Below are 25,567 nucleotides of genomic sequence, written 5' to 3'. Positions count from 1 at the left end.
TTCCGGGTTTAACAGAGACGGGACATCCCTGGAAACAGGTTGGCATATTCAATATCTTTAAAAGGGCTGGCAGCCTCAGATTTATCCGCTTTGCAGGTCTAACCCTGGCCGCTCAAGGGAGATGAGGACAGCTTCAGGGAGCTTGGATCAGTCCCCCCTCCCCCAATATTAAGTTTAGGAGATTGGAACACACACTCTCGCTCTCTCTCTCTGCTCCCTATTTGCAGTGGGAATCCTGTCAAAGATAAAAGTTGCACTGTGGAGAGTGCAGGGAAAACTGGACTTCTGGCTTTCCCATCCGAAACTCTGCCATCCACCGCCCCCCGCGCTCCGTCCGTTTCGGGGCCAATGACTATTCTGCTAATTTTGACAGAATCAGCCAACATTGCCCATTTGCTCTAATTGTTCAGTTAAAGTGGCTAGTTGTGTAGTATTGGGTCAGATTTTGCTGTCATAGAAGCATAGAAAATAGGTGCAGGAGTAGGCCATTCGGCCCTTTGAGCCTGCACCGCCATTCAATGAGTTCATGGCTGAACATGCAACTTCAGTACCCCATTCGTGCTTTCTCGCCATACCCCTTGATCCCCCTAGTAGTAAGGACTACATCTAACTCCTTTTTGAATATATTTAGTGAATTGGCCTCAACAACTTTCTGTGGTCGAGAATTCCACAGGTTCACCACTCTCTGGGTGAAAAGTTGCTCCTCATCTCGGTCCTAAATGGCTTTCCCTTTATCCTTAGACTGTGACCCCTGGTTCTGGACTTCCACAACATTGGGAACATTCTTCCTGCATCTAACCTGTCTAAACCCGTAAGAATTTTAAACATTTCTATGAGATCCCCTCTCATTCTTCTGAACTCCAGTGAATACAAGCCCAGTTGATCCAGTCTTTCTTGATATGCAGTCCTGCAATCCCGGGAATCAGTCTGGTGAACCTTCGCTGCACTCCCTCAATAGCAAGAATGTCCTTCCTCAAGTTAGGAGACCAAAACTGTACACAATACTCCAGGTGTGGCCTCACCAAGGCCCTGTACAACTGTAGTAATACATCCCTGCCCCTGTACTCAAATCCCCTCGCTATGAAGGCCAACATGCCATTTGCTTTCTTAACCGCCTGCTGTACCTGCATGCCAACCTTCAATGACTGATGTACCATGGCACCCAGGTCTCGTTGCACCTCCCCTTTTCCTAATCTGTCACCATTCAGATAATAGTCTGTCTCTGTTTTTACCACCAAAGTGGATAACCTCACATTTATCCACATTATAGTTCATCTGCCCACTCACCTAAGCTATCCAAGTCACTCTGCAGCCTCATAGCATCCTCCTCGCAGCTCACACTGCCACACAACTTAGTGTCATCCGCAAATTTGGAGATACTACATTTAATCCCCTCGTCTAAATCATTAATGTACAGCGTAAACAGCTGGGGCCCCAGCACAGAACCTTGCGGTACCCCACTAGTCACTGCCTGCCATTCTGAAAAGTACCCATTTACTCCTACTCTGCTTCCCGTCTGCCAACCAGTTCTCAATCCACGTCAGCACACTACCCCCAATCCCATGTGCTTTAACTTTGCACATTAATCTCTTGTCTGGGACCTTGTCGAAAGCCTTCTGAAAGTCCAAATACACCACATCAACTGGTTCTCCCTTGTCCACTCTACTGGAAACATCCTCAAAAAATTCCAGAAGATTTGTCCAGCATGATTTCCCTTTCACAAATCCATGCTGACTTGGACCTATCATGTCACCTCTTTCCAAATGCACTGCTATGACATCCTTAATAATTGATTCCATCATTTTACCCACTACCAATGTCAGGCTGACCGGTCAATAATTCCCTGTTTTCTCTCTCCCTCCTTTTTTAAAAAAAGTGGGGTTACATTGGCTACCCTCCACTCTATAGGAACTGATCCAGAGTCTATGGAATGTTGGAAAATGACTGTCAATGCATCTGCTATTTCCAAGGCCACCTCCTTAAGTACTCTGGGATGCAGTCCATCAGGCCCTGGGGATTTATCGGCCTTCAATCCCATCAATTTCCCCAACACAATTTCCAGACTAATAAGGATTTCCCTCAGTTCCTCCTTTTTAATAGACCCTCTGACCCCTTTTATATCCGGAAGGTTGTTTGTGTCCTCTTTAGTGAATACCGAACACCAAAGTACTTGTTCAATTGGTCTGCCATTTCTTTGTTCCCCGTTATGACTTCCCCTGATTCTGACTGCAGGGGACCTACGTTTGTCTTTACTAACCTTTTTCTCTTTACATATCTATAGAAGCTTTTGCAGTCCGTCTTAATGTTCCCTGCAAGCTTCTTCTCGTACTCCATTTTCCCTGCCCTAATCAAACCCTTTGTCCTCCTCTGCTGAGTTCTAAATTTCTCCCAGTCCCCGGGTTCGCTGCTATTTCTGGCCAATTTATATGCCACTTCCTTGGCTTTAATACTATCCCTGATTTCCATTGATAGCCACAGTTGAGCCACCTTCCCTTTTTTATTTTTACACCAGACAGGGATGTTCATCCATGCGGTCTCTAAATGACTGCAATTGCCCATCCACTGTCAACTCCTTAAGTATCATTCGCCAATCTATCCTAGCCAATTCACGCCTCATACCTTCAAACTTACCCTTCTTTAAGTTCTAGACCATGGTCTCTGAATTAACTGTTTCATTCTCCATCCTAGTGTAGAATTCCACCATATTATGGTCACTCTTCCCCAAGGCGCCTCGCACAACGAGATTGCTAATTAATCCTCTCTCATTACACAACACCCAGTCTAAGATGGCCTCTCCCCTAGTTGGTTCCTCGACATATTGGTCCAGAAAACCATCCCTTATGCACTCCAGGAAATCCTCCTCCACCGTATTACTTCCAGTTTGGTTAGCCCAATCTATATGCATATTAAAGTCACCCAAGATAACCGCTGCACCTTTATTGCATGCATCCCTAATTTCCTGTTTGATGCCCTCCCCAACATCACTACTACTGTTTGGAGGTCTGTACACAACTCCCACTAACGTTTTTTGCCCTTTGGTGTTCTGCAGCTCTACCCATATAGATTCCACATCATCCAAGCTAATGTCCTTCCTAACTATTGCATTAATCTCCTCTTTAACCAGCAATGCTACCCTACCTCCTTTTCCTTTTATTCTATCCTTCCTGACTGTCGAATACCCTTGGATGTTGAGTTCCCAGCCCTGATCATCCTGGAGCCACGTCTCTGTAATCCCCATCACATCATATCTGTTAACATCTATTTGCACAGTTAATTCATCCACCTTATTATGGATACTCCTTGCATTAAGACACAAAGCCTTCAGGCTATTTTTTTTTTTTAATACCCTTTGTCCTTTTAGAATTATGATGTAGTGTGGCCCTTTTTGTTTCTTGCCTTTATTTACTCGGCCTTCCACTATTTCTTTTTACCTTTCTACCATCTGTTTCTAAATCCCTATTACTTCACCCTGTCTCGCTGCATAGGTTCCCATCCCCCTGCCATATTAGTTTAAACACTCCCGAACTGCATTAGCAAATGTTACCCCTAGGACATCAGTTCCAGTCCTGCCCAAGTGCAAATCGTCCCTTTTATACAGGTCCCATTTCCCCCAGAACTGGTTCCAATGTCCCAGGAATTGGAACATTCCCTCTTGCACCACTGCTCAAGCCACGTATTTATTCTAACTATCCTGCTCCCTCGACTCTGATTAACACGTGGCACTGGTAGCAATCCAGAGATTACTACCTTTGAGGTCCTACTTTTTAATTTAACTCCTAGCTCCCTAAATTCAGCTTATAGGACCTCTTCCCACTTCTTACCTATATCATTGGTACCTTATATGTGCCACGACAACTGGCTGTTCACTCTCCCTCTCCAGAATGCTCTGCAGCCGCTCAGAGACATCCATGACCCTTGCACCAGAGAGGCAACATACCATCCAGGAGTCTCGGGTTGCGGCCGCAGAAACTCCTATCTATTCCCCTTACAATAGAGTCCTCTATCACTATAGCTCTCCCACTCTTTTTCCCGCCCTTCTGTGCAGCAGAGCCACCCATGGTGCCATGAACCTGGCTGCTGGTGCCTTCCCCTGGTAAGTCATCGGTGTCAAAACAACGGTGAGGCTAATGGCTCGCGCCGTTATTTATGAGTAAAGCAACTTCAGGTGAGGAGCAGAAGCACAGTTAAGTACCAATATCCAAAAGTTGCTGTCCAAGTTGCGGCGTTCGGTTTGTCCATTCCACTGTCTGCCTCACCATTGAATGCTGTGAAGTTGCTATATTTGCGCGGTAGATACGAACTTAACCTGCCACATAAAGTTAAGTCTTGTCATTTCAGGCGTTAAGTACTCTTGCAACGATGTGATAATTGTTAATTACAGTCAATCAACCTCTGGCGATGAAAATTTACTATTACAAATAGAATCTCATGTCTTCAGGTATTAACAGTTGGAATTTAAAAAAAATTTTTAATTTTTTTTAAATGTCTGTCTTCAATTTTTTCTCTTAATCCAATCTTTCTTTCCTTCTCTATGTACCTGATTTGACATTGAATTCACCCACTTTAAATTTACATTTCCTTCTCCATCCTTTCACTGTTTATGCCTCAATCTTTCAAATCGGATTGGTTAATGAGATACACAGTTGGTTGACTCAGGCCCCAGATGCCCTGTTTCCCTCGCTGCGCAGTTATCAGCTCACACTTTCAGCAACTTAGCGGGCAAAATGTTTGAGCTGAAGGGTGATGGGGCACGTTTAACTAATGGCAGACGCGATTAGATACCCTGCTACAGGAAAATCTGGCCCAATACAAATTGCATTGTCGATCTGCCCTCAGGACTTCTACCGATCATGCACAATCCTAATAATTTTGAAGTAAACCAAATTTAAAAACCTATTTCATATCCAGTTTTTAGTCCTATTTGGCGGATCAAGGTTTCGATCAGTTTGTTACAAAATAGGTTAAAGTGAAACTATTTAGGGAGTAATTTTAACTTTCGGCAACAGTGTAAAATGGGCGATATCAGATTGCCCGTGCATTATACACCCTGCCTAACTTTCATTTCCATTGTGCAAAGTAAAATCTGCCAGGGTGGATAATGGATGACTAATCCAATATTGCCCATTTCACATCATCGCCAAAAGTTAAAATTACACTCTTCATCTCCTTAAGAGGAGTATTTTCTTTTGATAAGATTATTCGAATAAATAAATGTAGCATATGATTTTAGTTTCAGCATTCCTTCGATTAAACCTGTCATTTCACACCAGTCCATGAAAATGAGAGCATATAAATTTTATGTTCATCTTCAAAGATTTTAACAAAATCCAATTTTTGCCTGCATTTACAACAAGAGGTGGCATTCATAGCGCACTTAATGTAGGAAAATGTTTCATGGTAATTCACAGGAGTGTAACCAGACAGAAATAGACACCGAACTAAGAAGATATTAGGATGGATGACTAAAAACTTGGTCAAAGAGCTAGGTTTTATGAGGGTCTATAAAGGAGGAGAGGCTAGGGAGGAAATTCCAGCACTTGGGGCCTAGACAGCTGAAAGCACACTCGCCAAATGAGAGTGGAAGACACACAAGGTCATAGTTGGAGAAGACAGGATTCTTGGAAGGTTGTAGAACTGGAGTACGTTACGGAGATTGGGAGGGGTGAGGCCATGGAGGGATTTGAACACGGGATTAGAATTTTTAAATTGAGGCGTGGAACAATAGCCAGTGTAGGTCAGTGAGCATAGAGATGATGGATGAGCAGGACTTGGTGTGGGTTCAAATACGGGAAGGAGAGAGTTTTGGATGGGATCAAGTTTATGGAGGATGGAAGATTTGAAGGCTGGCCAGAAGAGCACTGGAATATCAAGTCTGAAGGTAACAAAAGCATGGAAGAGGGTTTCTGCAACATATAAGCTGAGGCTGAGGCAGAGCCAGGAACAGAAATAGGCCATTTTATGGAAGTGGATGTAGGCAGTCTTTGGGATAGAGAGGGTATGGCATCAAAAACTCAGTTCAGGATTAAATAGGATGCGAGATTGCGAACCATCAGCCGGACGCACAGTGAGGGACGGAATTGGTGGTGAGGGAACAAAGTTTATGGTGAGGGCTGAAGACAATGGCTTTGATTTTCCTGACATTTAGTTGGAAGGAATTTCAACTCATCCACGACTGGATATCAGACAAGCAGTCTGACAGCACAAGGGGCAGTGGAGAGGTCGAAGCAGATGGTGATGAAAGAGATGGGGGTCACCAGCTTACGTGTGGAACTGAACATGTTTTCGGATGATGTCGCCAAGGGGCAGCATGTAGATGAGAAATACGAGTGGGCCAAGGATAGATCATTCGTGGTCTCTGGAGGTAACGGTGCAGGGGTGGGAAGAGAAGCCACTGCAGAAGATTCTCTGGCTACGACTGGGTAGGCAAGAGTAAACCAGGCGAGGACAATTCTACTCAGCTGCAGAACGGAGGAGAAATATTAGAGGATGGTGTGGTCAACTATGTCAAAGGATGCTGAGAGGTCGAGAAGGATGAGGAGGGATAGTGCACCATGGTCAGTCACAGAGGACATAATTTGTGACTTTGATTAGGGCTGTTTCAGTGTTGTGGCAGATTGAAAGCCTGATTGGGGAGGTTCAAACAAGGATCTCTGTGAAAGATGGGCACGGATTTGGGAGGTGACAACATATTCAAAGACTTGAGAGGAAGAATGGCTGGAGATGGGGTGCTAAATTTTCATGGACAGAGGATTTAAAGGTGTGTTTTTTTGAGTGAAAGGGAGGGGGAAACAGTACCTGAAGAGAGGGAAGGGTTTATAATATTAGTTAGCATGGGGCCCAGGCAGAGAAGATGGATGGTCAGCAATTTAGTGGGAATAAAGATCAAGAGAGCATGAGGTAGGTTTCATGGGCAAGGTGAGCTTGAAGAGTGCATGAGGGGACATAGAAAAGAAAATAGATAAAGATGCAGGTTCAGGACTGGGACATGGGGTAATTTGAGGATGTTTGGCTTGGTGGACAAGGGGAAAGGAGTGAAATGGAAGAGGCAACTGAAATGGGTAGTCTCAACCTTCGTTGCAAAGAAGTCCATGAGCTCCTCGCAGTTGTTGAAGGTGCGTGAAGGTATTTGGGCTTTGATATGGACTTTTAGTACCTGCTTTTAAGGAAGAAAAGATTGGAATTGGTAAGAGCATGATGGATTAAAAGAATGAACAGAAAATGAAGGATAACTCCTGTGGGTTCAATACAATGGAAATAAAATTAAGTTGATTAATCTGGGATCAATAATCTACCAAGGAACAGATCATTTGTATTAAAACAGTACTGGAGCAAATAACTATAGAAACTTGACTAAGTTCAAAAAATATTGTATTTTATTATTGCTTCAAATAGCCTTGGAAAAGACTGAAAACTAGAAACTAGTCTTGGGTGGTGGTGCAAAACAGGCGGTATCGGATCGGCCGCTCATTATACACAGTGCCTGATAAAATTTAACTCCCGTGACTACAATGGAACTGAATATCAGCGCAGCATATAAAGGGTGGCCGATCTCATACCGTCCGTTTTGCGCCACTGCCCGTGACGAATTTCTAGACCTGCATGTTTTGTCTGCAGGCAAGGACAAAGGACAGAAAAGAAGAGAACAACAAAGGACAGCTGTTTTGCTGAACTGTGAGAAATGGGAGAACGGGACTTGGTCAGAGTTAGGATATGGGCAGCAGAGTTTTGGACGAGTTAAAGTTGGGGGTGGAAAATGGGAGGCTGACCAGAACAACATTGGAATAGTGAAGTGTAGGTGTAACAAAGGCATTGATGAGGGTTTCAGCAACAGATGAGCTAAGGCAGTGGCAGAGACGGGAGATATTACGGAGGTGGTAATAGGCGGTCTTGAGATGGGTGCTGTTACGGAGGTGGAAATAGGCGGTTTTGGTGACAGAGAATGTGTGGTCGGAAGCTCATCTCAGGATCAAATAGGACGCCAAAGTTGTGAAGTGTCGGTTTAGCCTCAGACAATAACCAAGGAGAGGGATGGAGTCGGTGGCTAGAGAACAGAGATTATGGCAGGGACTGAAGACAATGGCCTCGGTCTTCCCAATATTTAGTTGGAGGAAATTTCTGCTCATCCAGGACTGGATGTTGGATAAGAAACATGACAAATCAGAGACAGTGGAGGGGTCGAGAGAGATGGTAGGGAGGTAGTGCTGGGTGTCATCAGCGTATACATGGAACCGGACGTGTTTTCGGATGATGTTACCAAGGGTCAGCATGTAAAAAATGTTAGGTCAGAATTTGCTGGAAAGTTGCACCATTAGAATAATGAATTAATGTTGCACGCCCTTATTACTTTGTTTAAAAAAAAAGATCAATTTACAGAAGAAGAGGTATGCCATGAGTTCTGATCCTCTGCAAATTGCACCATTCCATTGTTAGCATCGCCAAAGCCAATAAATGTTGAGTGTCACAGTGAGGCTCCCCATTAAATTCAGTGGTGAAATTGCTGGATTTATGAAATTATTGAGTTATTCTCGAAGCAGCCAATTAGTGCTGGTGTTTAATGTCGTAGAGGATCCTGGGAAGTACACGATTTATGGTTCTGACTCCAGCACGGAGACCTATAAAGGGTTAAATTAAGCCAAGGAATCTCACTCCAGTGGGTACATTAAACTCACCAGATTTGTACTATGTAAAGAGGAATGTGAGACATGTAAAGGCTCCTTCTATAAAATGGCTATAGGAGAGATATAGAGATCCAACTCAGGATATGTTTAAGCTCTGGTAGAACTGACAGATAGAAGGCTCAGATAGAAGGAATTGCTAAAGTGGGAGCGGCTTGGTATTTTATAAAGGGATACGGTAGCATAGTGGTTACGTTACTGGACTAGTAATCCAGAGGTCTAGACTAATTGTCCAGAGTCATAAGCTCAAATCCCACCATGGCAGCTGGGGAATTTAAATGTAGTTAATTAAATAAATCTGAAATAAAATGCTAGTGTAAGTAATGGTAACCATGAAATTACCAGATTGTTGTAAAAACCCATCTGATTCACTAATGTCCTTTTTAGGGAAGGAAATCTGCCAACTTTACTTGGTCTGGCCTATATGTGACCCCAAACCCACAATGTGGTTGACTTTTAACTGCCCTCTAAAATGATGGCTCACCAACACCACCTCACGGGCAATTAGGGATGAGCAATAAATCCTGGCCTTGCGAGAGACGCCTACATCCCAGGAACGAATAATTTTTTAAAAATCCCAGGCAAGACAGCACAAGTCATTACCGGTTGAGAGGGAGGCCGAGAGAAAAGACATTTGCTTGCTTAGGGAAAGAGATAATTGGTGTCCTACAGTAGCAACACCTACTGGTCAGAGTACTGATGACAAAATACAGGATAGAGCCAATGATTCATATCTTACAAAAGGAAAGTTAATCCTTGAGGTTTGAAAACAAACAACTGTATAGAGAAAACAGAGACATGTGCATGATAGCAGCATGCGAGAGAAGAAGCCAGTAAAACGAAACCTGGGTAAATAGGGATGGCGACTAGAAGATCCAAGGGGGAAGGGAGAAAGCTGATTTTTGAATTGAGGGTATTAGATCACGAGTGCTTCATCACAAGTGGCTATTGAGCTAGAGACTAGATAATTTAAAAGGAAAAGGGATCAATATTTGAAAAGGAGGAATATAAAAAGATTCTGAAGGGAATAGGGTGACTGGACTGGACACTAACCAGCACAGACACAGGGGACAGAATGTGCTGTAATTTGTGTCATTCTATAAAACCTCCTTTTTTTGAGTCCGAACACAGGGAGTGCTTTAGAAAAGTTGGTGTCGAGCTTAATTTAGGATGTGCCCTGTGAGAAGTGCCCCAAACAAGAGCTTGCTGCCTTTGCACAATCTCCCAATTAGGTTCAGGACAGACTGCACTTGGATGTGTGAAGTCCAAGTACAGATCGTCTCTGCCCGAGGCTCCCAGTTCAGAGTTGCCACCTTCACTCGAAGGATTTAGGGAGAGAGCTCCAACAACATTTGCAGATGTCATGTGGTCAGTCATCACATGGTTAGAAAGTAACAAGTTCAAACCTCCAGGTATACCTCCAACCAGAGTTGGTAACCTGATGTTAGGTAGATATAAACAAGAAAAGGGATGCAAAAGATTTTAATAGAGAAAGAAAAGGAAGCCAGTACAAAGGTAGATAAATATAAATTAGAATGCTGGGAGTTGAAAGTAGTAGTAACATCTAACTTTTTTCAGTTCTGATGAAAGGTCATCGACCTGAAATGTTAACTCTGTTTCTCTTTCAACTACTCCTTATGGTAGTGAGTTCCATATTCTTATCACTCTTTGGGTGAAGAAGTTTCTCCTGAATTTCTTTATTGGATTTATTTGTGACTATCTTATATTTATGACCCCAAGTTTTAGCCCCCACAAGTGGAAACATCTTCTCTACACTTAACCCTATCAAACCCTTTCATAATCGTAAAGACCTCTATCAGGTCACCCCTCAGCCATTTTTCTAGAAAAGAAAAGAGCCCCACCCAGACTGCTCAATATTTCATAAGAACATGAGCAGGAGTAGGCTATAAGGCCCTTCGAGCCTGCTCCACCATTCAATAAGATCATGGCTTATCTGATCATGGACTCAGCTCCATTTCCCTGCCCACTCCCCATAACCCCTTATCGTTTAAGAAACTGTCTATTTCTGTCTTAAATTTATTCAATGTCCCAGCTTCCATAGCTCTCTGAGGCAGTGAATTCCACAGATTCACAACCCTCCGAGAAGAAATTTCTCCTCATCTCAGTTCTAAATGGGTGGCCCCTTATCCCAAGATCATGCCCTCTAGTTCTAGTCTACTCCACCAGTGGAAACAACCTCTCTGCATCCACCTTGTCAAGCCCCCTCATAATCTTATACATTTCGATAAGATCACCTCTCATTCTTCTGAATTCCAATGAGTACAGGCCCAACTTACTCAACCTTTCCTCATAAGTCAACCCACTCATCCCTGGGATCAACCTAGTGAATCTTCTCTGAACTGCCTCCATAGTAAGCATATCCTTTTGTAAATATGGAAACCAAAACTGCATACCTCATCAATACCCTGTACAGCTGTAACAAGACTTCCCTGCTTTTATATTCCATCCCCTTTGCAATAAAGGCCAAGATACCATTGGCCTTCCTGATCACTTACTGTACCTGCATACTATCCTTTTGTGTTTCATGCACAAGTACCCCCAGGTCCCGCTGTACTGCGGCACTTTGCAATCTTTCTCCATTTAAATAATAACTTGCTCTTTGATTTTTTTCTGCCAAAGTATATCCTGATAAATATATCCTCTCAGCTCTGGTATCATCCGTGTGAATCTTTTTTGCACCTTCTCTAGTGCCTCTATATCCTTTTTATAATATAGAAACCAGAGTTGTGTACAGTACTCACAGTGTGGTCTAACCAAGGTTTGATACAGATTTAAAATAACTTCATTGCTCTTCAATTCTATCCTCTGGAAATTAACCTCAGTGCTATGTTTGCTTAAAAAAATGGCCTTTTTAACCTGCGTCGACACTGTGTGATTAGGCCTCAGCTAGAGTATTGTGCCCAATTCTGGACACCTCAATTCAGGAAGGATGTCAAGTCCTTGGAGAGGGTGCAGAGGAGATTTGTTGGAATGGTATCAGGGATGAGGGACTTCAGTTATGTGGAAAGACTAGAGGAGAGTAGAGAAGGTGAAAGGTAGATTTGATAGAGGTGTTCAAAATTATGAGAGGTTTTAATAGAGTAGATGGAGAGAAAACGTTTCTGTTGGCAATTGGGTCAGTAAGCAGAGGACACAGATTTAAGATAACTGCCAAAAAATCCAGGTGGGAAAATGCAGATTTTATTTTCCCGCAGTGAGTTGGTAAGATCTAGAATGCTTCTACTTGAAAAGGTGGTGGTAGCAAATTCAATATTAACTTTCAAAAGGATATTGGATATATACTTGAAAAGGAGAAATGTGCAAGCCTATGGGCAAAGAGCAAGGGAGTGGGACTGATTGGATAGCTCTTTGAAAGAATCGGCACAGACACAATGGACCGAATGGCCACCTTCTGTGCTATATGATTTTATCAACATCTTGAAATAAATTCAGAGAGAAACATTTGAAGTGTTTAGATGGTCCTTAAATAATGACTATAGAAAGTGGTTTGGTCAGTTACCCTTAGAGGCAAAATAAACCATAAAGACTGTTTCTGTAACATTAAGAAATATGGTATACACTGCAAAGGCACTGTTGTAATAAAAGCAGCTGATACAATGTCATGCAAATTTGTTCAACCCCCTAGGGATTATTTTAATAGGCTTAAATATGTATTTTGGGGGGGGGGGGGGGGGCGCGGGGAGACCATCCCAATGCTGAGGATAGGTAATTTAAGAACCTATATTTTGACTCCTTACCATCTAGGACAAGAAGTATACTTACTAAGGAGGTGAATAGATATGACCCAAACATTGAATGGATAATTTAAGAAGCTGATTATTTATAATTATGAGAGGTGTACGAAAGGAAAAATTTGAACCGGAGGTAAAAAGGTGACTGAAATCAGTCGTCCTTTGAATGGAAGGTGTAGAATTAAACCCCCAACCTCCAATAAAGGGAGCAGACAATGGACAGAACAAGTCAAGTCACTCCAGGCAAACAAACAACATAGACAATCTGGAAACTCATTTGAGAAACAAAAATTATACCAGACAGGGAAATTACCAAAATGGGCAGAGTTCTAGTCAGCCCATAATTTTACAGAGAGTCATAGAGGATATAGCAGAACAATTTTGAAGGGCAGGATCTAAAAATGAGAATAGAAAAATGGAAAGTCTGTTACAACGGTTCCTCTCAAATCAGAGTACGACTAACCCAGGACCTGCAGTCGGAAGAAATACCCCACACGGAGAGTGGGAATCACAGACTCAACCAGATTGGCAAATAGAGACATAGAAACATAGAAAATAGGTGCAGGAGTAGGCCATTCGGCCCTTCGAGCCTGCACCACTATTCAATATGATGGCTGATCATTCACCTCAGTACCCCTTTCCTGCTTTCTCTCCATACCCCTTGATCCCTTTAGCCATAAGGGCCATATCTAACTCCCTCTTGAATATATCCAATGAACTGGCATCAACAACTCTCTGCAGCAGGGAATTCCACAGGTTAACAACTCAGTGAAGAAGTTTCTCCTTATATCTGTCCTAAATGGTCTACCCCTTATCCTAAGACTGTGTCCCCTGGTTCTGGACTTCCCCAACATCGGGAACATTCTTCCCGCATCTAACCTGTCCCGTCCCGTCAGAATCTTATACGTTTCTATGAGATCCCCTCACATCCTTCTAAACTCGAGTGTATAAAGGCCCAGTTGATCCAGTCTCTCCTCATGTCAGTCCAGCTATCCCTGGAATCAGTCTGGTGAACCTTCGCTGCACTCCCTCAATAGCAAGAACGTCCTTCCTCAGATTAGGAGACCAAAACTGAACACAATATTCCAGGTGAGGCCTCACCAAGGCCCTGTACAACTGCAGTAAGACCTCCGTGCTCCGATACTCAAATCACCTAGCTATGAAGGCCAACATGCCATTTGCCTTCTTCACCGCCTGCTGTACCTGCATGCCAACTTTCAATGACTGATGAACCATGACACCCAGGTTTCGTTGTACCTCTCCTTTTCCTAATCTGCCACCATTCAGATAATATTCTGCCTTCGTGTTTTTGCCACCAAAGTGGATAACCTCACATTTATCCACATTATACTGCATCTGCCATGTATTTGCCCACTCACCTAACCTGTCCAAATCACCCTGCAGCCTCTTAGCGTCCTCCTCACAGCTCACACCGCCACTCAGTTTAGCGTCATCTGCAAACTTGGATATATTAAACTCAATTCCTTCATCCAAATCAATAATGTATATTGTAAAGAGCTGGGGTCCCAGCACTGTGCCCTGCAGCATACCACTAGTCACTGCCTGCCATTCTGAAAAGGACCCGTTTATCCCGACTCTCTGCTTCCTGTCTGCCAACCAATTCTCTATCCACGCCAGTACATTATCCCCAATAACATGTGCTTTGATTTAGCACAACAATCTCTTATGTGGGACCTTGTCAAAGGCCTTTTGAAAGTCCAAATACACCACATCCACTGGTTCTTCCTTGTCCACTCTACCAGTTACATCCTCAAAAAATTCTAGAAGATTTGTCAAGCATGATTTCCCTTTCACAAATCCATGCTGACTTGGACCGATCCTGTCACTGCTTTCCAAATGCGCTTCTATTTTATCCTTAATAATTGATTCCAACATTTTCCCCACTACTGATGTCAGGCTAACCGGTCTATAATTACCAGTTTTCTCTCTTCCCTCCTTTTTTAAAAAATGGTGTTACATTAGCTACCCTCCAGTCCATAGGAACTGATCCAGAGTCGATAGACTGTTGGAAAATGATCACCAATGCATCCACTATTGCTAGGGCCACCTCCTTAAGTACTCTGGGATGCAGACAATCAGGCCCCAGGGATTTATCTACCTTCAATCCCATCAATTTCCCCAACACAATTTCCCACCACTAAGGATATCCTTCAGTTCCTCCTTCTCACTAGACCTTCAGTCCCCTAGTACATCCGGAAGGTCATTTGTGTCTTCCTTCGTGAAGACAGAACCAAAGTATTTGTTCAATTGGTCTGCCATTTTTGTTCCACATTATTAATTCACCCAAGTCCGATTGTAAGGGACCTACGTTTGTCTTCACTAATCGTTTTCTCTTCACATATCTATAGAAGCTTTTGCAGTCAGTTTTTATGTTTCCGGCAAGCTTCCTCTCATACTCTATTTCCCCCCTCCTAATTAAACCTTTTGTCCTTCTCAGCTGAATTCTAAATTTCTCCCAGTCCTCAGGTTTGCTGCTTTTTCTGGCCAATTTATATGCCTCTTCCTTGGATCTAACACTATCCTTAATTTCCCTTGTTAGCCACGGTTGAGCCACCTTCCCTATTTTATTTTTACTCTAGACAGGGATGTACAACTGTTGACGTTCATCCATGTGATCTATAAATGTTTGCCATTGCCTATCCACCGTCAACCCTTTAAGTATCATTTGCCAGTCTATTCTAGCCAATTCACGCCTCATGCCGTCAAAGTTAGCTTTCCTCAAGTTCAGGACCCTAGTTTCTGAATTAACTGTGTCACTCTCCATCTTAAAGAATTCTACCATATTATGGTCACTCTTCCCCAAGGGGCCTCGCACAACAAGATTGCTAATTAGTCCCTTCTCATTACAAATCACCCAGTCTAGGATGGCCAGCTCTCTAGTTGGTTCCTTGACATATTGGTCAAGAAAACCATCCCTAATACACTCCAGGAAATCCTCCTCTACCACATTGCTACCAGTTTGGTTAGCCCAATCAATATGTAGATTAAAGTCGCCCATGATAACTGCTGTACCTTTATTGCACACATCCCTTATTTCTTGTTTGATTCTGTCCCCAACCTCAATACTACTGTTTGGTGGCCTGTACACAACTCCCACCAATGTTTTCTGCCCTTTGGTATTCCGCAGCTCCACCCATACCGATTCCACATCATCCAAGCAAATGTCCTTCCTTACTATTGCATTAATTTCCTCTTTAACCATCAACGCCACCCCGCCTCCTTTTCCTTTCTGTCTATCCTTCCTAAATGTTGAATACCCCTGGATGTTGAGTTCCCAGCCTTGGTCACCCTGGAGCCATGTCTCTGTGATGCCAATTACATCATACCCGTTGTTAACTGCTATTTGGCAGTTAATTCGTCCACCTTATTCCAAATACTCATCTTCAGGCTTGTCTTTTTAACACACTTTGCCCATTTAGAATTTTGCTGTAATGTGGCCCTTTTTGTTTTTTGCCTTAGGATTCTCTGCCCTCCACTTTTACTATTCTGCTTTCTATCTTTTGCCTCTGCCTCCCTGCATAGGTTCCCATCCCCCTGCCATAGTAGTTTAACCCCTCCCCAACATCACGAGCAAACACTCCCCCTCGGACATTGGTTCCGGTCCTGCCCAGGTGCAGACCATCCGGTTTGTACTGGTCCCACTCCCCCATTACCGGTTCCAATGTCCCAGGAATTTGAATCCCTCCCTTCTGCACCACTCCTCAAGCCACGTATTCATCTGAGCTATCCTGCGATTCCTACTCTGACTAGCACGGATAGCAATCCTGAGATTACTACTTTTGAGGTCCTACTTTTTAAATTTAGCTCCTAGCAAATGGGCTGTGTCTGCCCATTGCTCCTCTAATTGATTATAATCTGCTGCTGTACATCACTGGCATCAACTTACAGAAAATATGCTTCAATTATTTTAATTGTATTGCCTACTTAACAAAATTTCTATAAGTTGTCCCAAGGAATAATTTTCCCTACCCAATTACCTGAGTAACTTACATAGATTGGAATCTTCTCAGTAGTTTTTAGTGGTTGCTTTGAAAGCAGATAGACCTCAGGCCCATGTTTGGAAAAGGTTGTAAATCTACAAAAAGAGAAAGGTGAATCTGGAGTATGCAGATACAAGACCTCCCAGTTAATCACAACCAACAAAAAATGTTGAACATTTTTTCATTATTGGTTTTTAAACACAGCTAGAATCTACAAGATAAAGGAGCAATAAAACTAAACACTGCATTCTAGTTTATGAGAAATATCTTAAAAAGGATTAACACCAGCATGAAATTGAACTATTCGAAGAAAAGTAGGGATTCCTCCTAGTCTCCTGGACAATATTCCTAAATATCTTATGGTAATTCATTTGCTGTTTGTGTGACCTTGATGTGCACAAATTGATTGCTATATTTTCCTGCCTAACAGTAACTAGACTTCAAAAACAATTGATTGATTGTAATGTGCTTCGGTACATCAGGAGGACATAAGGTGCTACATAAATGCAAGTTCTTGCTTTCTTTCATTTCCTCTTTAATAATCTAATTAAAGCAACTCACTCAGTGGAGTTACTGAGACAGACAGCGAGTTGAAAGGACAATTGCTGAATCACCCAGGTTGCTGACTGCCTCGAACTATTAATATTAATTCTGCCAGGATCAAATTCGTCAAAAATTTAAATGTAAAGTTCCATCTAAGCAAAAGTACTAAACATTATCTTCGAGACAGAAGCAGATTAAGGATGTGAAACTTAAATTTGCAAAACTGTTCCATTATTAAAAAAGAATCTAAGAATGAAAGTCTTTTTTTTTTAAATGCTCAAATCATTAGAAATGTTGACATGGGCAGCCTATGGCAAAGTGTTGACAGGGAAGCAGCACACAGGCACAGACACTGGTACAGTGATGTACTAGATATTTAAAAGTGCACAATCTCATATTAATAAAAAAGCATTTGAGAATTTATTTTTGGTTCCTTTGATGCTAAAATGAATAGTTCTGATTTAAGAAAAAATGAATCTCATTTATTACAGTTAGAGGCTACGAATCAGTTTATAACATTACAATGTCATGGCAGAGTATGAAAATACATATTGGTGAAAATCTTATCTAATGGGGGTTACTTCAAGGGCTGAGCAATGTGGCCTATGGCATAAAATCTATTTTGGCAAGAATCAAAATTAGCCAATAAAAGTAAAAGTAAATCTAGTACAGGTGTATAGCACATTGCAGATTATCCCCAATTAATTAATTAAGCTCTCCAGATAACATTCACTTAGAATTACACTAGAAAGTGTATTCTTTAATTAAACTGATTTATATATGCACCAACTGTAAATCAACATAATTTCTCAACAAGGAAGTTCAATCATAACGGCTATGGAATGTTGGCCTTTATATCCAAGGGTGCTGGATTACAAATGGGAGGAAGCTATGCTTCACTTGTTTAGAGCTTTGGTCAGACCCCATCTGGAGTACTGCGTTCAGTTTTGGGACTCACACCTCAAGAAGGATATACCACCCTGGGACGGAGTACAGCACGGATTCACCAGAATGATACCAGGGTTTAAAATTATAAGGACAGGTTGCATAAACTTGGCTTGTAGTCCTTCGAGTATAGAAGATTATGGAGTGATCTGATTAAGGTATACAAGATGATTAAAGGATACAATAGGGTAGATAAGGAGAAACTATTTCCTTTGGTGGGGGAGTCGAGAACAAGGGCACATAACTTTAAAATTAGAGCTAGGCCATTCAGGAGTAGTCTTTATCACAAAAAGGGTAGTAGAAGTCTGGAATGCTCTTTTCTAAAAAGCTGGCGGCTAGGTCAATTGAAAATTTGAAATCTGAGATTGATAGTTTTTTTGTTAGGCAAGGATACGAAGGGATATAGAACCAAAATGGGTAAAAGTAGTTGGTACAGATCACCCATGATCTAATTGAATGACTGAACAGGCACGAGGGGCTGAATGACCCACTCTTGTTTCATTGGGCCCAAATTTGACCAGTACAGATTTCTGGCGCACTCACCAGAGGTGCACCGCTTTTGTAGAACTCCAAGGGCAGCAAAAATTTTTGGGCCGAGTTTGGCCGCTTCCCAACCTCTCCTCCATGGTGGCACAGCATGGCAACTGGATTCGGGGGCGGAGCCAGGTCCCGGCACATGTGCGCGCATGCACAGTAGCTCCTAGCTCCCAGAAGCGGAGTGTGAGAGATGCAGGCTGTGTAGGAGGGGGCAACGCTCGCCGTCCCCATCATGAGCCGAATGACCTTGGGGGGGGGGGGGCAAAGGGAAGTGTTTTGATCCGGCGGCGGGGTGGGGGGAGGAAAGAGTTTTGATCCAGCAGGGGGGGGGGGGGCTCCCGCACCAGTCGGGCCTGCTGTGGATCTCTCCACCTGCCCCGCCCCAAGATGCCGTGTTCACCATCCTCCATCCCTACCCCCCAGCCTGCCGTTTTGAGCCTTCTCCCTCTTTCTTCCCCTCCCCCCCGTTCAGATGCTGCGTTCTCCCGCACATATCCCAGGCCAAAGGGACTCCCGCACGGCCAGCTGCTGCCGCGTTTAGTTGAAGGTAGAATTTACTAAAGTTCTTTATTTTTTATTGAATGCTTATTACTTTTTGTGCTTTGTTTGATGCTTGGTGGTGCTTTAAATGTAGTTACTTGTGCCAATTCCTTAACTCTAGGTAAGGTTTTTCTGTGCGGACAGAGCAGCAACATACGCTGGCCTAAGTTAGTTTGGAGCAATTATTTGCTGGCCAAACTGGCTTAAATGGTCAAAACAGGTGTAAGTGGCTGGGAACGCCCCCTTTTGGGAAAAACGAAACTAAAAAAAAAACCTACCTAACTGACTTACACTGGCGCAAATTAAATAGCCAGAATTGCAACTAAAGATACTCCAGAAAAATCAAGTTGCTCTAAAAAAAAACGGATCAACTCCTGGGGAAATTCCTACACTTTGTTGTAAATTCAGAATATCTTGCCATCACAAAATACATTTTATACATAAGTACATTTTTTTTTATAAAAATATTATTTTTCTTACAACACATCAGGTTTTATGGGGTAAAATACCTTTGAAACAAAAAAATGTGGCACTGCCTATGTTTTCCCACAGTTAAATAGCCATTCAGGAAATTTCAGGTTTCAAAGTTGTGATTCTATTAGCAAATTAATTGTTGTTTAAAAAAAAGGAATTTCACCCTCTTAAATAATTAACAATTTGCTAGTATATTACATACAGATGCACAAGATTACACCTACACACACTATAAAAGCCAAAAAGCTTGAGGAGTTTAATATTAAGCATCTGTTTTGTCACATATTACTTGGACAGCTATTAATTTTATGAAGGAAATGTATTTTTCTCTGAATTTGCAACAAGAACATGAAGTACACATCTGCTACTTATTTCCATTACCTGTTGAGTGACATTTTCACCGAACTGTTGCGAGGAGCTCCACGAGCCAAACCAGTCTCTGCTGACTCAGACTCTGTGCGAGGAAGAATATTTGGAGACGGTTTGGACTCATCCCAATCATCATCCCATTCATCATCATCTGCAGCACCTACAGAATAAAAAATCCAATACGAATGTAAAGAAATCGGAGTTATACACCCAGAGCTTCTCTACAATTGGAATCTTATACACAACAACAATTTTAAGAATATGGGAAATGTGCATTACCCTGCTTAAGAGTGCTCAAGTAGCTCATAAGAGCAGGCAGGTTGTCAGACAGAGTGATTAGGTTTTTTTTGCATATTTCTTGGGTCGTTGATAGAGAACCCAAAAGCTATTGACATTACAAACAAATTCAACTTCAAATGTTACAGACGAAGCAGAGAGAGGCATAACATCAGATAATGCTACTTCATGTTTTCAAAGGTATGGATTTAAAAATTTTAGAAATTAAGTTTCTCTCAATCTCTGATCTCTCTTACTTGCTGCCGTCTAAATTTGTGTAATTTATGACTGGCTCTAAATCTGCATTAACTTGTCAAAAAATAAAAATCCATTACAGATTGCTTAAAGTCAGACAATACTATGAGATCGCTGTTCAAACTTCCAGAAGGTGGTGAAAACAAAAAGAATCCCATGATTGAAATTATAGCAGAGATGCTGCAGACTAAAAACTTGACAAAGATTAAATTAGTTGAACTTTGCAGTCTCCTACTTCTGCACTCTGGATGGCCTCAAACATTTGAGACCACAATCAAAAGTATCTTCTGGTCTATTGGCAATGCTCAACTCAAGCGGACCATTACAAACTCTCTGGGGATTAAATTGGATAATCTCCAAAAACAAACGCAGGGATTGTGATGCGCAATTAATCCACGCCCATTGATTGAAATGCAGACAGGACGCTAACTTCGTGCAGCCACCAGGGAGCATGGAGGAGTCCAGCACTGACTTGGACACAGGGCATTGCGCAGAGCTTGGAGCCCATCTTTTCCAACATGGAACAAATAGCTACCTCCAGCAGCACACCTGTGGAACCAACCATAATGCTGCATCTGATGGCCGACGTCTCAGCTTACATTACAGCACAAGCAGCATCCATCCAACGTCTGAGTGCTGCAGTGCAAGCTCAGACTGGTGTCCTCATGGCTCTGGAAACCATTGTTCAAAAGGGCTTCCAGAGCATCACAGTGCTCCAGCAATCTGCTCTCCAACAGAATACTAGGATTGCTGAGGCACCACCCCACAAGAGTGGCAGTGGCTGCATGGAGTACGAACCTGCTGTCTTCTCTCAGGATGGCAGCATCCCTGCTCTCACCCCTGCCAATGCCCTTGCTGTTGCCTGCCAATCAGCCTTCCAGCCCATTCAGGCTGCTGTAACTTAGGCCAAGATGGTGCAGTCTGAAGCCAAACCTTCGAGGCCCAGAGCTGCTCAAGGACATCTGCAATCTCCTCCACTCAAAACCACCAGCCATGCTGTAGCCACTGGGAAAGCATCTTAAAAAAACAGTAGGAGCTGTCCAGGTTGCAGGCGCCCCTTCTTCCTCCTCCTCCACCCCTCTGCCTTTGCCCCCTCCTCAGTTTCTCGCCTGATAGGTGGGAAGGGCTGTTACCTTAGGATGGCAAGGTTGTGCAGCATACCACGACAAATCTGAGATCCCTTCAGCCGAGTACTGCAGAGCTCCTCCAGAGCAGTCCAGGCAGAGGAACATTGCTTCAGGATGCTAATGGTCTGCTCTATAGGATTTCTTGAGACAACATGGCTCTTGTTGTATGGCTGCTGTGCACGTGTGCACGTGTGCATGGGTTGTGGACCAGAGTCATGAGCCACAGTCAGCAGATAACCCTCATCGCTCAGTAGCCACCCTTTGGTTTGCCGTGGTGGTTGAAATACTGCTGGCAAAAAGGACTGCCACAGAATGAACACATCGAGGTTGCTGCCAGGACTCCGGCCACTGACCTGCATGATGCGTTGTCTATGGTCACACACCAGCTGCACATTGAGGAAGTGCTATCCCTTTCGGTTCAGGTACATGGCAGAGTTGACATGAGGCACATGCAAAGTGATGTGCATGCAGTCAATGGCACTCTGCACATGGGCAAGCCTGCAACCCTTGCAAACCCTCATGCTCACTTCACCCGTTCATCTCTAGCAAGAGGGAATAAGGTGAAGTTGTCTCTTTTTGCATAGAGAGTCTCAGTGATCTCCCTTATGCAGCGGTGCACTGCAAACTATGCAATATTGTTTATATTTCTGCAGCAGCTTGGAAGGAGCATACAGCCACAATCACCTTGACAGCCATAGGCAATGTGATCCTTGCCTTGCTCAGATGTTGGAGTTGTGGCTGCAGCAGGTGGCAGATTTCAGTTACAACCTCTTTAGTGAAGTGAAATCATTTCATGCAATGGTTGTGGCCTTCTGCCAAAAGCCCTTCTACCCCTTCTCCTCCCTCTGCCAGCAGCTTACCTTGCTCTGCATGACTCCTGCTCATTCTCCCAGCTCAATGCTAAGAGGATGGCCCACTAGTCTACCCATGTCAGAGAGCAACTGGTCTGTGCAGAAGCCTTTAAGTTAGCAAAATAATACTTCAGCACCTGCCAGACCACTCCCTGTAGACTATTAAAACTTCAACTATAGAAAATAACCAAAACGCGTAGAACTGCAGCAACAGCCAGAAGAAATAAACCAGCAACTAACCTGCAAGTAGTTTACGCTTCCATTAATAGCACTGGTGAGGGAGTCCTTCATGTTGTTTAATGCTGTGTTCAGCTGTGCGAGGTTAAGAGAGATCGTGGACTGGAGCGTGGAGCTCCAAAATGGCAGTGCTGGCATCAAATCAGCATTGCACGTGGATTGACATCATGATTTGCCTGCTGTCGATAGACATTTGGTGCGTGCATGCAAACACCTTTACGAAGATGACGTCTGCGTGCTTCCCATTGGAAGAGAGAGTGAGCACCATGAATGCCATTTGTGACACTTAAGGATGCTTAAAGGGCCTCGTAGCACCCAAAAATCAGGCATGAGCACGCCCAATTTCGCCCCTCTTCATCCAGTACCCAAAGTTGGTACCCAGGAAGGATTAGACATGGTTTCCAAACAGCTACTATCCAGCAAATCTCAAAAGAGCAGTGTTCCTTTCTACTGCTCCCATCACTTCAGCTAAGCCCTAGACTGCTGACAGTCTTCCATTGCTTCTGCACTAGTCAAGAACAATTCACTGCACTATGAATATTTTGATTAAAAACTGAAAAAGTTGCTAAAACACGCAAATTTAGATTGCATGAAACATGACTAAGTGAAACATAACAAAAGCATGCATGATCAAAACAGAATTTCAAGATAGTATTTCAGCAACACTTTGGGGTGAAGACTTTTTTTCATGTGAATGCCCAAGGGTAATAAAGTTACAATTTTAAAACTCATTTTAAATAACAAGCCATTTGGAATCACAAATTCATCATTTCTCATGCTAATTTGCCTAAAGACAGTCACACAGTTATGACTAAATACTTGAAAATATTCTTGATTTTATGTTCTGGGTTTAAAAAAAAAATCAATTGTGAACCTGCTGAAATACCGGATATTCAATCAGGCAATTAGCCAGAGTCAAAAGACAATAAAAAATAGCTTAGGTAGGAGCTAGTAAAGGAAAAGGACAGAAAACATTGCTGTACACTGAATTCTAGGTTTGATTGTAGCACGGGACAGTGACAAAGGGTCACTAAACTGGCAGGGAACTTTAACAGGAAACAGGTCAGTTCAGTTTACAACAGTTCAATTTTCTATTTTTCCAAAAGGAGAAAATTTATCAGAGGAGTACTGCTATAAGTATGGAGATGCTGGGTTAAAACATGTTCAAAGTGAGCAGTTAGATGACAGTGAAGCTGGTTAACTTTGTGCTAGCCTTTCATGCAGTGATTGGAGTGCAACACATACTGAGCGCTTGTCTACTTGCACGGTGTACTTAAGCTTCTACTACAATGCAACAGCTAAACATGTTTAATGTTAACATTTCAGTATTTTGGTTTAAAGCTCTCATTGTTATGAAACAGCCATCATCATTCTAGCCACATAAGCAATCTATCACTAGACATCAAATAATGCAGAATTTTATGAGCAGTTTTCTTCATTGATTGATAAAAGTGCAATATACACTTGCCCCTTCATTTATTTATTAAATTTCCCACAACCCCACCTTGCAGGTTATTACTTTCAGGCAATACCCACATGCATTTCATCTCTATTAAAGCCAATTATCATTCTCAAGCACAGACATAAAACAATGATATACAGACGCACATAGAGCAATGTAGCAGCAAGTCCTCAGAAATCTCACTAAAATACCTTATGATCTGTATGTCTGAACATTAGAGAACTGTACAATAAGTTTACTGTCACTGACCTGGACCCTGGTAGGCCTGTGGATGACCATAGCCAGTCGTGTCCCAATTGTCTGCAGTGCTATTTTTCTGTGCATTTGAACTCTCTGTATTTGCCGGCCAGCTTACTGCATTCCAGGCATTTCCACCATTACCTGCATTGTTAGTACTCCAGTTCCCAGCTGAATTAGTGCTCCAGTTAGACCAGGGATCATCTGCGTTTTGTGCCTGTTAAATTAATACAAGTCAAAAAAAATTACTGAATTAAAAAAAATATGAATTCATAACATAATGGACCTGATTTTGCAGTAACAAGTCAGGCCATCAGCATCACCATTATTGTGGTGTAAATCGGACAGCAACTTCTGCCGTTGAAACATGCGCACATTTTACTATGTCGGTGCGGACGCCAGAAGTTGCTGTCCGATTTTCCCTGCTTCTCCACATAGGTTTGGCATTGGCACGTGACATGCAAGGGCGTGAAGTTGCAGTATTTACCCACTAAACATGCAAGAGAGTTAGGACTTGTCCATTGAAATGTAAGTGAATTTTTAGTGTCGTGATAAGTCTCAATTGCTGCCGAACAATCCCTCTGGCACTAAAAATTAACTTTTACAAGTGCGGAGTCTCATTCCTTTAACTATCGTTGGAGATATATATTTTTTTTAAATCTCTTAGTCCCATCTTTCTTTCCCTCTCTATTTTGCTTTCTGTACATTTTACATTGAATTAAATATTCTAACTCTTACATCCTGGTTTAGACTGCATGGCTCAGTGAGGATTCTTCCATCTGATTGGTTGGAGAGACATGCTGTTGCTTTCTCTGTTCACAGGACCTACATCCCCTGTACATAGCTCAGACGCCAATGACAGCAAGTTGCCGCTCATAGGCCCAAGAAAAGTCTTTGGGTAGCTGTAAGCATAACAAATGGCAAGCGCCATTTGTTCGCTGCTGGCTGCAAAATCTGTGTCCTTCTATAGAAGATTTGCTGCTTGTACGGTGACAACTTTCCAGTATAAAAGCAGAAAGTCATCACGCTAGTCATTTTTCATTGCAAGTAATAAAATCATCTCTATTTAAAAAGATGCTTTCTGAGTGACTCAGTGGGTAAATGTACTGTACATTGTAATATTAAATTGCAAACAGAAAAGTTTGAGGTCCAATTCCAAATTCGACCAAGTTAATCACAACCACACAGTAACAAGGTACTACAACCTGGTCCCAAGTGTCCCCAAGCTTTTTATTCCCCCATACTACTAAGCGCTATCCAGCGACGCCTGCTGCAGTGCACTTGTG

The 25,567-nt window shown here is 42.7% G+C and overlaps 1 protein-coding gene across 7 annotated transcripts in view; it reads right to left on the bottom strand.

Annotated features, from left to right (window-relative positions):
• snx9b (sorting nexin 9b) overlaps window positions 1-25,567 on the bottom strand; it is a 184,136-nt gene that overhangs the window by 71,291 nt on the left and 87,278 nt on the right. For 6 of the 7 annotated variants that reach the window (XR_011595029.1, XR_011595030.1, XM_070889694.1 and 3 more), the window contains exons 5-7: window positions 24,294-24,498; window positions 19,849-19,996; window positions 16,439-16,523 (exon numbers count right to left, since the gene is read on the bottom strand). Coding sequence is in view for 5 of the 7 variants with exons in the window: in XM_070889694.1 (XP_070745795.1) it covers window positions 16,439-16,523; window positions 19,849-19,996; window positions 24,294-24,498 (438 nt within the window). In the remaining 2 variants the exon portion in view is untranslated. The remainder of the gene's footprint in view (window positions 1-16,438; window positions 16,524-19,848; window positions 19,997-24,293; window positions 24,499-25,567) is intronic. The other variant, XM_070889697.1, reaches the window with a different exon arrangement.

This window comes from Pristiophorus japonicus, chromosome 9 (assembly GCF_044704955.1).
Source record: "Pristiophorus japonicus isolate sPriJap1 chromosome 9, sPriJap1.hap1, whole genome shotgun sequence".
Taxonomy (NCBI): domain Eukaryota; kingdom Metazoa; phylum Chordata; class Chondrichthyes; family Pristiophoridae; genus Pristiophorus; species Pristiophorus japonicus.
The sequence above is the reverse complement of the archived record's forward strand: the minus strand, read 5'-3'. Positions and strand labels throughout refer to the sequence as shown.